Source organism: Protomyctophum bolini, assembly GCF_963924005.1.
Source record: "Protomyctophum bolini genome assembly, chromosome: 17".
In the NCBI taxonomy this organism is placed as follows: domain Eukaryota; kingdom Metazoa; phylum Chordata; class Actinopteri; order Myctophiformes; family Myctophidae; genus Protomyctophum; species Protomyctophum bolini.
This window is the reverse complement of record NC_137878.1, coordinates 9,476,760-9,491,356: the sequence shown is the minus strand read 5'-3', so window position 1 is coordinate 9,491,356 and position 14,597 is coordinate 9,476,760. Positions and strand designations below refer to the sequence as shown.

Sequence of the window (14,597 nt, the reverse complement as noted above, 5' to 3'; positions counted from 1 at the left end):
ATGGACTATTTTGGGCAAAGTCTTTTGGAGGGGGCCTATAGCATAGACCCCTGGGAGAGGCCTGCAGTAAACAAAGCAACTGTATATAGTGTTGAAGTGATATAACTCAGAGAGTTATAATACACATCGCCGCCGCCTTTAGGCTATAGGAAGTCGAGAAAGCCATAATATTGGCTATACTGTACGCTGTATGTATCACTGACACTTTTTGACCTCTGGATCAGAGGTCGTTCTTATCTGTGAATTATATTCAGTCTGCGCCCTGCCTGCTGCTCCTAGTGGCAATTAACTGGTCTCTGACAGACTCCAATAACCCATTAAGGCCTGACGTCGAAATTAAAAAAGAATATTTTTTTAAATGTATTTTTTTTAATATTTCATGTCAAGGACCCTCAGAAATATATGAAATTGGCCGCTGACCCCCCCATCTCAAAATGTGTTGTTTCAGGGACCCACCTCCCAGAAGCGAAGATTTGAGTTTAAAAAGTTCGCTCTGAAAGAGTATATATTCAAAGCTTTGCACCAAATGTTCATGATTTTTCAAAAATAGCTTTCCTACGTACAAGCTCGTAGCTTGAGCTATGAGCTTGTAGATCTGCTATTTTTCAATAGCTAAATTATAACATATAATGTTTAAAACACCAAAAAGGGGTTCCCGTACTAAATGGGATAAATGACAGTTTCCTAGAAAAAAATAAAATGTGCCTGTACATCTTATTTGGCGGGGGGTGAACACAATGTGTCCATTTATGACCGCACATTGACGCATTCCATTCACACTTCACGCTTCCTCATTCTTCTCAGACGGGTCCTGCGTGTCCTTGGGCGGTATTGGCCTATACGAGTTAACGCTCTCTCGCATCTTGATCAGCTTATTAATAATAAATGACCACGGTGCCCCCCGGCGTCTCGGTTGATTATAGTGCCGTGCGCACAGACCATTATGTCCCTTGTGAGTGTGGGCGTACCGAGTTTGAACCCGTGGCTCAGGAGGTAGAGCAGTTCGTCCTATATGATCCGTGGGTCGGTGGTTCGAATCCCGGCTCCTCCTGTCCACATGTCAAAGTGTCCTTGGGCAAGAACACTTGGAAAAGCACTATAAAAAGCACTATAAAAAAAATTCTCATTCATATTGTGTGTTACAGTCAGTGTTTATTTTGAGAGCAAATTTAGATTTTTAGCTTTTAGTCATGGTCTTCTGAATAGTTTTAGTCACATCGTTAGACTAAATATCATAAGACTTTAGTCGACTACACCTACAGTTGATTTAGGTGACTAAAATGTATTTTGGCGGGCCTTCATGCCGTCGTAATAGCTGATTTTACACTTTACTCTTTTTTTACACAAGTAGCTAACATGTTGCTAGCTTGTAGATCGGCTATTTTCAGCATGCAACCAAGTGTAAAATGACTTATACTGGATCTCTTGTCCACTAGTCCCTTCCTCACATGTTGGTGTAGTTTTCATTTGTTGACCAAATTGTCAATATCTTTAGTCTTAGTTTTTAGTCTCATCAGTAGTAGCTGAATCACAAACTCTGGCGAATGATTGTCGAATGATTTTAAACACGTTGTTAAATGGGTTGAGAATTACAAATTAGTACTGAACACTGATAAAACTATAGAATATGGTCATATGCACCAACAGAAAAAGGAACAGGTTAGGGCCATGGAACTTCTCTTATGGAGGGGTACAGATAAATGAGGTCACGGAAGTCAAACTACTAGGAATTCAAATACAAAACAATTTACCATGGACAGCTCATACCACAGATATCTCTAAAAAGGTAATATGAATGGCAGGGCTTCTATCTGAAGAGACGTTGAGGCTAATATCCCGTAGTCTGACTTATAGTCACGTAGAGTCGTAGACTATTGCCGTGCAGTATGGGGCAACACAGCTCATAACGATATGAGAAGACTGCGGATCACACTAAACAAGGCAGCTAGAATGGTCTTAAGATGTGGGTATGAAACAGACACGGGTGAACTGCATAACAGAATGGGACGGCCCACAGCACTTGAATGCATAAGAAAATAGTCTCTTGCATTGATCTCTAAAATAAAAACATCTGATAAACCAAGAAACATCAGGTCAACACAAAGATATTTATGTTCTACCAAAAACAAAAACTAGTATGGGAATTTTTAGGGCGGTTAAATTATGGAACTTGTCATTATAGCTGGGATTGCTTTTATTGATTCACTGTTACAGTACGTTGTGATTTCTGTTTAGCTTTGTTTTTTAAGTTCTATAGTTTCTGCGTTGGTATGCGGTCAGGTTTTCAGCTGGCTCAGGGAAGAGGACGACCCTGCCATGCATAGTCCACTATAAATAGGTGAATGAACTGTGTCTGTCTGTGGGCAGGCATATACTGTGCCTGTGTGTGCGTGAGTGAGTGTGTGCGGTTGTATGAGTTGAGGATTAGAGGTATAGGTATTTTTGTTACGCTGTAATATTTGACTCACTGTTGTCGTTTAGCATCAGTGCAATTTGAAATGTATTTTTGAAATGCAATGTACTATTTTGTAATGCAATGTAATGTTTTAATTTTTTAATTCTGGACTCTTGGAAGATTAGCCGAAAGGCTATAAGAGATCCAAATTTGGAAAAGAGTTGCACTACTCAGTTCACACGGGTGTGATTTTTCATCATAGTATTAGTCGACGAAATCAACACTGCATAGTTACAAATGCTGAAAAACATGAATAATAATAACTGGTTGTCCATACAGTAGCAGTTCCTAACCCAGATTAGACACACAATGTACACACAGGAGCGACCCATATATGTAAGCGGATAATGTGGCGCGGCTTTAATAGCACGCTATTTCTTCATTAGCCCTGTTATTGTTATTGATCTGTCCTACTCATTTCCCCAGTGGGTGTCTCAGTCACAGAGGGCACAGAGACGGCAGCACAATACACAGTATACGTGTACTGTACAATAAGCTTGCGGAAAACATTATTGTGCTTCTGTGTGGAAATTGTGTCTCGTGTATACGCACCAATAGCATGCCGCATGCCGTTGTGCTTGGAAGGCGGGGGGGGGGGGGGGGATTCGGAGAGATTTCATTCAGGTGTTTCAAAAATAATGAATACTCGGCACTCTGTGCTTATCAGAATGAGAAACTAGATCATGGCTGGCTTCTGGGAGGATTGGTTTGGTCAGCAGAATCCCACGGTGGACAATAATGCTCTTTTTGAGGCTTTGGTTTGCGATTTGATTTCTGTACCGCACAGCGTGGGTTTTCAACGCTTTCTCATATCAAGGCCAGGGGGGGGCAGTGAAGCCAATAGTGTCTGAAGCCAGTCGGAAATCCTGACTTCTTGAAAGTTCATATAATGGCCTGTTGTGGCGCTGTCATTGGGCCCAAAAAACCCCATAGCCCCATAGAGGTCGATGTATTTGGGCCCAACTTCACCTAGACTGTATTACCTTAATAAACATGGTCATGAATACTTCACGTGATCGGATTGGCACAACCCTATTTGATAGCTGTAGAAGGAGCGGCCACACACACACTGCACTGTTGGTCAAACATTAGATTTTCAACTGAAGTAAAAAAAAAAACAACACCCACACACACACACCTGCCTGTACTACAAGTCATTGAAATGTTGATCAGTATGTTCCTTCTTATTGATGCTTCTCAGTGCAGATTGCTTAAAATAGCATCAGTCCTTACTGTATATCCTCGCACTACTCATACAACGTATTGATCTCTGTTTCTACTTTCATAATGAGCCTTGTTTTGGTGCTTTTTTGTTTCAATACTGCATGGAAGATGCAGATTATTATTATCATCATTATTATTATTTTTATTTTTAACTACAGATGAACAGTTATTTTGTTTGTGGATGCTTATTGTCGGTAGTTCTCAAAGTGGGGTCCGGGGAACCCCAGGGGTCCTTGAGGGAGTTCCAGGGGGTACGCATTTAAATGATAGTTAGGGACCAAATGGACCCAAATGGAGTGTACAAATTTGTTTCCATTTTGTACACTCTCAGAGTTAAATTAACTTTGATTTTAGTATATAAATTGGGGTCGCAGAGATAGAAATGGAGGTCTGTAGCCTAATGCAAGTCAAACTGGCGGGGGGGGGGGGGGGGGTGGCGTCCTTGAAAATAAAATGGTTGAGAGTCACTGCTAGAGCTGTAAAAATCTTCAATCGGGGGTCCTGATAAGTGTCAATTTGGGGGTCCTTTCCTGGACATGGAAAAAGTGTTGAGAACCATGTCGCTTATGTTGCACATTTCTTCCGCCATGCTCTGTGTTAACTCCAGGAGTCACTCGGGGAGACTTCGGGGGTCCACGGCCCAGTGGAGGACAGGAAGGAGAAGGTCCCCAGCCCCCACCTCAGCCAGATGGTGGTCCTCACCAACGGCAGCACGCTCTACGGCCTGGCCCAACGCGTCGTGGCCACAGAGTCTCTGTAAGTAAAGGACTCTCAAACATAACAACCAATCATCACAAAACGTCCATGTTCCGTAATCACCACAGCTTAAAACAATTTAGACCTGATGTCACCTTAGCTTTGAACCACTTTAGCCATTATTTTAAACTTTAGCTGTTGAAATATAGCAGATCTACAAGCTCATAGATGATCTTGTAGATCGGCTATTTTTGAAGAATCCTGAAAATGTGTGCAAATCTTTGAATATGTATATTCTTTCCCAGCGAATGCTTTTAACTCATATCTTTGCTTCTGGGGGCGTCCCTGCCTGGAACAACATATTTTGAGATCGGGGCCCGCAGCCAGTTACATGTACAATATAATTCTGCGGGTACTTGACATGAAATAGTTTGAGAACCACTGATATAGAGGGTATGCGCGTGACATCATCATCATCAAACCAGGAAGTTATGCAGGAACGCCTACTGAGTGGCAAAAAACTACTTTCTGGCCTCGACAGCCCATGCATCCACACAGAAAAGTCCTATCTGATTGCATTACACAATGTTAAACTCACTTTGCATGTTGATTTTCCACTCGATGTGCCACTCACTTTAAGCATGCGCATACCCTCTATAGAAACATAGGGTTTTTTTCTGGAAACTGTCATGATTTAGAACAGGGGTTCTCAACGTTTTTGGCTGGGGGGGGGGCCCTGGAAATGCTTTGGCCATGTCTCGCGACCCACGGTCTGAGAACCCCTGATTTTAGAAGACATTTGTAGAATCTGGTCTCAGTCCTAAATGGGTTAAAAAGGTGTGATGTCCTCCTTTATCCAGGGGGATTTTAAAGGGATTTCTACGTGGTTCGAATCCCAACGGTCCGGTACGTGATCCCAAAAAAAATAGGAAAGAAAGCCTCTCCCCTTCCCTTCCTGAAAACAGGACGGGAGGGGGTTGGCGTATTGTCACGTAATGGCGGCTCGGAGACTCCCATGCAACTCGGGTCAACAGAATGGCTACACAACAAGCCGATCGTCTCGGTGCAGTGGGGTGATTTCTCTCTCTTTGTTTCAGGGAGGGCTCCCTCCTGTGTGTTTCAGCGGAGGGGTCTTGCGTGTAATGTGACCCGAGTGTGACTGTGTCCGTCGGTCAGATTTCTGTCTCCTTTTTTTCTTCATACTCAAACAAAAAAACTCACGGATTGTATCGTCACCTCGGCGAGCGGTTATTTCTTCGTCACGATGATCAACGCCGGTCAGATGGAACATTGCAGCAAATGCGCTGTGTTGTGTTACGAGAGGTGGGCAGGCTCGGCAGCAACACTAACCGCCTCACAGCAGTCTTTCCACCTCGGAGGAAAAAACAGCAGGCGAACTCGGCTAGCCGAGTTGGAACGATACACAGCGTACTGACGTAAAAGCGCTTCTAATTAGGCTTTCTGTTCAAGAAGAGTACGTTACTACAAAAGCAGGTGTTGCATAAAGGTATACATATCTCCAGATGGTAAAATAAAACAATACATTTTAAATTGGTTACGCTTTCTTTTGAGGTATGCTGTGTGACTCTCGCTATAAGAGAACATTTACGGTCGGCGTAGGAAAAGGTTGGTCGTCCAATGCTATCATCGTAGCGTACCCGGTAGTCAGTTTGCGGGAGTCGTTAGCACGCTGTGTGTCAAACCCTACTGTGCTTCATTGCCCGGGGTCCCACACGGTTCTGTGTGTGGCCGCCTTCTCCTACCCCCCCCCCTCAGCACCAAATCGCCACAGAAAATGGCCGATCTATACAATCTCACTCGTTGACTTGTAGATTGGCTGTTTTGCACTGACTATTCGCCTGTTATGGCATGATGATGTCCAGAATAGTGGACACTAGGGTGTTCACTGTTCATGTGCTTTAGACATTTTTTAATTCACGTATACGTTCATGAAGTGATACAAGCGTCCGAACTTAATCGTCATCCTGCCTAGGTGAAATGAAGTGGAAATGCCACTTAACCCATTCTGACCTGAGATCAGATTCATACGAGGTTTCCCACTGGACACACACTGGTTTGATTAACCCATTCTGACCTGAGATCAGATTTAAAAAATGTCAGTCGTTCTTCGATTTTTCAAAAATAGCAGACCTACAAGCTCGTATCGCGCCACTCGGTGGCGCGATATGAGCTTGTAGATCTGCTATTTTTCAATAGCTAAAGCATAACATGATGCCAACACCAAAATGGGTGCCCGGTCAGAATGGGTTAACAACAGGGCCTACAATAATATTATGAACTCACTCAAAAGGGCTGACGCCTCAGGCAATGTTCTTCTGGGGGCAGATAATGAGAAATCGCAAGCACTTAATTTTGTGCCTTCCCCAAGCTGCCCCACTGGGTCTCGCGTGGCCATTCCGATGTAACTGGGGACTTAACATTCATCTCAGCAGTGTCGTCGTCGTCCCCCCCCCCATCAGCTTAGAGGCAGTTTCTCCAATCACTTGTGTGTGTGTGTGTGTGTGTGTGTGTGTGTGTGTGTGTGTGTGTGTGTGTGTGGAGGAGCGGGGCGGGCGCAGTCAGTGCACACATGCATGAATTCAAGGCAGATGGCTGTGTAGTACAGATGCTCGCTTATTATATGTTAAGTTATGAGAAACAGCAAAAATAAAAAAACTTCTGCAAAAACAGAAGCACAAGGACGAAGGAAACATTCAATCAATGTCAATTTAGCTAATTCACAACAACTACTACTTAAAACTTTGAGTTTCTCTATCATAAACTTTCACGACGGCGTAATATATAGGCTACTGCGGTCGAATTCGGTCCACGGAAGTTGTTGTAGGCTATATTATGTGGCCTGTGTTGTGGGTGTTATCTGATGCGATCTGACACATGGAGACGTCTGCAGTCTAAACCAAATGTGTCTTACACTCCTTCTGGAGTTCTGTATGCAGAACATCCAGATGTTCAGAAGACACCAACTCATCAACGGCCAGATGTGTTTTGTATACTCTTTTAGGGAGGGGGAAAAAAAGATGGAGGAATTTTTCGCCGATTTGTAAGCAGACAGGAAAAGCTTAAAGAAAAGAAATGAAAAGAAAAACATCAAATATCTGAAGCAAAGGGAATAGGTGGAGCAGGCATTCTTCTAGTTACAGATTCATTCATCACGGATTTAACCCCATTTAGATCCGTGTCACCTTATAGCTTTTGTTTTAAAGTGACATAAGTCGCAGGCTCTACACTGCGACTTATATACCGTACGTTCACAAAAATGGCTTCTTTGAATGTGAGGGGTCAAAGCACAGTCAGCCATTTTGTTCAAACCATTAGCTAACCCCTAGCATTTAACATAATTATTTGGGGTGATCACAGGGAGACTGTCATTACAGCCTCGGGTGCTTCAGAAGAGTGTTGTCAACAGCGCCGCTGAACTAGTGGTTAACCCATTTTGGGTGGGAAGCCCTTTTGGTGTTAGCATTATGTTACGCTTTAGCTATGAAGAAAAAAACGCTGCAGGGTTTGCAGGAATTAGTATCATAGTATTATATTTGTGGGAGATCCGTGAATCAATAAAAATATGTGCCGTTCTTGCAATCCCTCAAAACTAATGCAGGAATTGACTTGTTTGCCGTCTAAAGACAGCTGGGAAAAGGCTGATTGAGTAGTATCTTAGGATAAGTTTAAGGGGGGGATATTCTGCTCAACTAAAATGCTGTATTGATCTTTATAATATACAATTTATATACAATATACAATCCAGAGCGACTTACAGTAAGCAAGAACAAAAATGGTAATACATCAAATACATAAAAATTGTCATCATGAATCATACGTACAGTAAGCTTTGAACCTAACAGTGGAATATCTATATAATGAAACTATAGCTCGGTGCTACGGCAGTGCTATACGGGCAAATGCTATATGGGCAAAGATGGGAGTCTGAAGAGGTGGGTTTTCAGCCTATATACGCCAGAAGATTGGGAGTGGTATGGAGTCTGCCGTTCTGATTGCAATGGGAAGTGCTTTTCCATAGTTTTGGAGCCAGAAGGGAGAAGAGTTTGGGACGTGTATACGTGAGCTTGGAACTTCCAAGCCTCCCTGTGTCGGTTGATCTGAGCGCTTGTAGGGGTTCGATCAGACTTGCAATCAGAGATCGCTGTGTTGTTCCCTTTGCAATCAAAGCAACCTTTGGTTGGCTTTGAAGGCTATAGCATCAGAGTTTTGTACTCTGTGCGCCGGGCGGGGGGACCGGGAGGCCAATAATGGAGGATGTGGACTGGAGAGAGAGAGAGAGACGGCGGGAGACGTGATCATCACAATACAATACAGATAAAAGAAAGACAGAGTGTGTTAGTGTGCCTGCACACAACACCATGCGTTGATGCCATGTGTGCATGTGTGCAACCGCCCAACACTAAGCTTGTAGATCGGCTGATGACACGCGTATCGGAGACGAGACTCTTCCACATCCTCCCCAAGATCAACCAGTAGCCGTCTGCGATGGCGGGTGCTACACGGGAGACATGGGAATCTAACGACTACATTTTAAATTCATAATAAAAAAGATGATCATCTCAGAGGACCTTGCATCTGAGAGGGGGAAAAAAACACAGCCATTGGAAAATGTTCCACTGAAACGTTATCACCAGTAAAGCTGCTTGTGCCCTTTGAGGAGAAAAAAAAAAGAAGAATGATTAGGAACTCTATTACAACTGCTCCCCTCCCTGTTTGTCTAAATGTCATGTTTACAGTTTACCCGAGCAAGCATGACCGCATCAGTGACGGCGTTGCGTTGTACGTGCTGTACTATTATCAGCTTGTTGGGGTAAACACAAGCTGTTTCCTAAACTCTCAGGTAAAAATAGAAAATAGTTTGAATAGCCCATTCTGAACGGGAACACATTTTGGTGTTAGCGTCATGTTATTCTTTATCTATTGAAAAATAGCAGATCTAAGGTCTGCTATTTTTGAAAAATCGAAGAACGACTGACATTTTTTTATAGAATCTGATCTCGGGTCAGAATGGGTTAATCGGAACCAGTGTGTGTGTCCAGTGGAAACCTCGTATGAATCTGATCTCGGGTCAGAATGGGATAGAGGAAGGGGAGCGCTGCTGCCGTGGTCCTTTGTGTGTTGAACTGAATACAGGTGCTCGTTGGCGAGGTTAAATCGTGAAAATACAGAAGAGGATCCAAGGCGCTCTGTTCCAGTGGGGTGAATAAAAAGCCTTTGTTGTATAAGTTACGGGCATGGCAAAGATCATCACACAAAACCCGTTGGTCCTCCCCTTTTTGTGTAATGATCTTTGCCATGCCTTAACTTACAACAAAGGCTTTTTATTCACCTCACTGGAACAGAGCGCCGTGGCTCCTCTTCTTCATTTGCATAAAGAAAAAAATGTATTCAGCATACAGCTTACTAAGCTCAGCCAGCGAGATGTCTTCGAAATCTCAACAGTTTCTCTGAAAAACCTATGTGTCTAAATATCAGTGGTTCTCAAACTATTTCATGTCCAGGAGCCCCAGAATTATATGTATTTGGCCGATTAAATAATAAGATTCGCACAGGTTGTCACGAATTAAAAAAAAAAAGCAGATCTACAAGCTTGTATAGCGCGGAACTCTGTGCCCCCCCAAATGGCCCCACGGATGCCCTGGTTATAAGAGTCATTCGTTTTGTCTGGTGTTGAAGTTGAATTACTTCAGCGCAGTCATCTGGAGTGCGTTTATAGATATTTGTTTTCCAGCGGTTTATAGGCCTCCGTGGAGCATTGTTTTAACCCATTCTCAGCGGGAACCCCTTTTGGTGTTGGCATTATGTTATGCTTTAGCTATTGCAAAATAGCAGATCTACAAGCTCGTAGCGCGCCACTCGGTGGCGCGCTACGAGCTTGTAGGTCTGCTATTTTTGAAAAAAATCAAAGAACGACTGACATAGAAACCTGGCTTTTTCAGAAAACTGTCAGGATCTAGAAGACATTTTTAGAATCTGATCTCGGGTCAGAACGGGTTAATTATTTCTCAGCAGGAACCGGTGTATGCAACAAGCACACGCTGACAGAACAAATCCACGACAATTGAATCGTCCAAACATCATTTTGTGAAATGTATTCAATCATTGGCAGGCTATAATTGTTGTCTTCCTCCAGTTATACTGCCACCATAAAAATCTGAACGGGGGAATGCTTTTATCTGTTTAAAAGTGATTTATCTTTTTTTTTTTTAACAACGTGATCATCAGATCCCCATTCCCCCGTGCGTGCGTGCGTGCGTGCGTGCGTGTGTGCGTGTGTGTGTGTGTGTGTGTGTGTGTGTGTGTGCGCGTGTGCGTGTGCGCGCAACCGAGTGGCGCGCTACGAGCTTGTAGGTCTGCTATAGAAACATAGCTTGTATAGGTCTGACATAGAAACATAGGCTTTTTCAGAAAAGTGTCAGGATGTAGAAGACATTTTTTAGAATCTGATCTCGGGTCAGAATGGGTTAAGTACTGTAAAACAAACCTCAGTCATGACTCATGAATGCGGTGGTCACACTCCTTAAATACATTGATTCAAATCAGAACACACACAGAGAGAGAAAGAGAGAATGAGAGTGGTTAGAACACAAACATTAAAAGAATGCCCCAAACATGCCTACAATCCGGCCAGGAGTTTTGTCTTCATCCGAGGCCCGTCGATTGTGACTGTTCAGTTTCAGTGGCCAGTCGAGGGATTCTTTTTCAGATTAAAGTCGATGCCCCGTGAAGGACAACACACGTAACTGAAATGCCCCGAATGGAATTTTGTCACAAACAACACGCCGACTCCAAGAATGTATTCCGTTCAAGTAATTTGCCATGTTGTAACCTCACCAAAATGTAAACGCCGTGTGTGCCGACTAACCTAGTTGGACCTGCCATGTTCACCATGGTGTCAAGTAACTAAGTACATTTACTTAAGTACAATGTGGAGGTATTTTTACTTCACTTGACCATTATGTACTCCACTACATCTCGGAGGATAATGTTGTACTTTTACGCCACTACATTTATTTGAAGACTTTAGTTTGCTATAGTTTCTTTGTAGATTTTGGTTTATTATTACAAAATGTACATTAACCCGCTCGTAGATCGGCTATTTTCAAAATAAGTGAATACATTTGAAAACTTGAAATGGGGCATTCTGCACAATGAGCACTTTTACTTTTACTCGAGTGCATTTTGAATTCATTTTTACTCGTAACGGAGCAGTTCTACATTGCAGTATTGTAGAAACACAAGGCGGTTATTGCCATAAAATGCTGCACAGTTTACATATGAGGCAGAGGCTCACATCACATCAACAAGGGGGTTGAGAGACGGAGAGATACCATGATGGTTCTGCCTCCTCCCAGCCCGTACTCTCTCCACCAATGGGGTCAAGAGTCCTCACCTCTGGAACTCCTCCCTCCCCTCTGGTATTAGAAACATGGACTCTATCACCATTATATGGTGATAGAGTCCATGTTTCTAATATCAGGGGGGATATTATTCCAAACTCACCTCCAAACCCACCTGTTTAGGCAGGCATAATGGCTGACCTCTGACCGTCTTCTGCTGCAAGCTGTGCCTTAGTTTTTTTTTTTTTTTTTAACTGTGTTTTTGTATTAACTGTACGGCGACCTTGAGTGCCCTGAAAGGCACCTTATAAATACAACGTATTATTATTATTCGTTATTATAGTATACATCGTACACATAATCGTTTGACAGCCCTAGTTTAAGGGTGTTTCATGTGTGTTTCATGTGTGTTTCATGTGTGTTTCCCAGGGTGTTTCTAGCCGAACAGTTCGATTCCCTTCAGTCCCACCTTGACACCATGATGCCTGCCGCCAAGAAGCCCTTCCTGCAGCAGTTCTACTCGCAGGTAAGTGGAATCGCTAACGGGTACCTACTAGGGATGTCGCTTCCGATCCGATCCCGATATACCTCAATTCCTGTGTTAGCCGATACCGATACCAGTGTCGTGATCTCATGTTGTGTTTATAGCTATCTAACTATATATCTGGTGTTGTGTTTATAATAATAATAATAATAATAATAATAAAACTTTATTTGTATAGCACCTTTCATGATTTCACCTTTCAGCTCAAAGTGCTTTACAGAACAATGGAGAATAAAAGAAAAGCAAGGCAACAACATTTAAAAAAAAAGCAGTAATGCAATACAGTGAGGACATGAATAACAAAAAATAAAAAATAAAAGATCAATTAAAAGCAATGTTGTAGAAGTGGGTCTTGAGCTGAGCTTTAAAAATGTCTACAGAGGCTGCCTGTCGAAGGTACAGTGGGAGCTTGTTCCATGCCGTCGGCCCGTAGAAGCAAAAATCTGCTTCCCCGTAGTTTTTAGTTGCCATTTTTTTTGACAAAGCCAGCAGGCCAGCAGTGGAAGACCTTAGGGGGGCGGTTTGGGACATATTTAGGCAGGCAGTCATGTAGGTAGGAAGGTGCGAGACCATTGAGAGCTTTATAGACAAGTAAAATAATTTTAAAATCAATCCTAAAAACAACCGGAAGCCAGTGCAGTGATGGCAGACTCCTCACTCAAATGTGCCGATCCGATACTTTTCCCGATACCGATACTTTTCCCGATACCGATACAGTATCGGGACATCTCTAGTACCTACCCTAGGGGGACACGAGGAGAACATGCAAACTCCACACAGAAAAAAGGCCCTTTCGCCAACCCAACTTCGGGTATGGGCCCGAGTCGTATTATAATCGGGAAACTATAGACTATTTGACGTTCAATGTTCTTTTTTTCCACAAATGAGTCTTGACAAACCATCTGTCGCACCATGTATCGGTCTAAAAAGAACAGCATTTGGCTGCCAAAGTATAAAATTATACTACTGCATCTTCATACCTCTTATCACAGGCCTTATTCCCCCATCAACCAAAGTGGTCTGTCATTCATATCCAGCCAGCCGCGTCTCGTCTCTTCTGTTCTGTTGCAGAGACACGGGTCCATTTCTGACAGCTAAATTAATGTCACGGCTGGTTGATTCCATCTGTCGAAACCTCAAAAAAACAAAAGCAATTATCCTTATTGCTATAGTTGACAGTTCACACTGCAAACCCTAAGATCGTTATCTCACGCCTGGGTTCAGATTTAACCCTCCGGAGGTCGCCCAAACCCACAGACATAAATTATGTAAAGGCTAGATGGCTCAAGGCGGAGTCTCTGACGTAGTTCACCCGGCGGCCATCATCTTCATCTTAACCCATTCTGACCTGAGATCAGATTCATACGAGGTTTCCACTGGACACACGCTGGTCTGATTAACCCATTCTGACCTGAGATCAGATTCTAAAAATGTCAGTCGTTCAAAAATAGCAGACCTACAAGCTGCTATGAGCTTGTAGATCTTCTATTTTTCAATAGCTAAAGCATAACATGATGCTAACACCAAAATGGGTTCCCGTTCAGAATGGGTTAATTTCCAACAAATGACTATAGCTGCCCTCCCTTTGGCCAATTGCAGTAAGATTGGTTTCAGTGCTATTTGGCATAACCCTCTACCAATACCATGCTGTATAATGTCATAAGCATGTCACGCTGCATGTACGTATGTATTAGGGGCAGAAGAATAATTTTCATGAAACAGCTTTTTTCATTGGCTCATAAACCTTAAAAAAAATGTACTTCAGATTTTTTTTGTCCGTATAGGTCCAAGGTTCACGTGTAGAAGGTTTCGTGCATTTTTATCAAAGATTCTGGGAGGAGATAGATTTTTTACTTATTTTCATATAATTCAAAATGTATTTGGGTATTCTAAAGGTCAAAAGTTAGAGCACGAAAGTTGTTCGGCATGAGGAGAGAGTGTATCAAAGTTTCATTGCCATCGGTCAAACGGTTCATGAGCTATGCACGTTCAAAGTTTGCATTTTCAATTGAGTGCTATAGCCAGGGCTTAAAGTTCTCAGTCCTGGGGACTGATTTCAGTCCTGAGTATCTCATAGGAGTCATTTAATGAGATCAGTGCAGATTTGCAAAAAAACATTTTCAGTCTTGGGATTGTTTTTGGCTTTAAGCCCTGGCTATAGCGCCACCCTTTGGCCAATGGTTTTGGGCTTTGCATCATCACGGTTTGGCATGGCCCTCTACCATATTCCCGCGTTTCTTAGGGACCAACTACCTACAGCTTGGTCCCTTACTAATACAAAAGGAAAAATCTGCCTTGTTGATTTAGTTTTTGTTAG

The 14,597-nt window shown here is 42.8% G+C and overlaps 1 protein-coding gene across 1 annotated transcript in view; it reads left to right on the top strand.

Moving 5' to 3' along the window:
• The window catches only part of vps50 (VPS50 subunit of EARP/GARPII complex), a 170,594-nt gene that overhangs the window by 141,306 nt on the left and 14,691 nt on the right, over positions 1–14,597 (top strand). The window contains exons 23-24 of the mRNA XM_080787022.1: positions 4,287–4,435; positions 12,166–12,262. Of these exons, the coding sequence (XP_080643148.1) occupies positions 4,287–4,435; positions 12,166–12,262 (246 nt within the window). The remainder of the gene's footprint in view (positions 1–4,286; positions 4,436–12,165; positions 12,263–14,597) is intronic.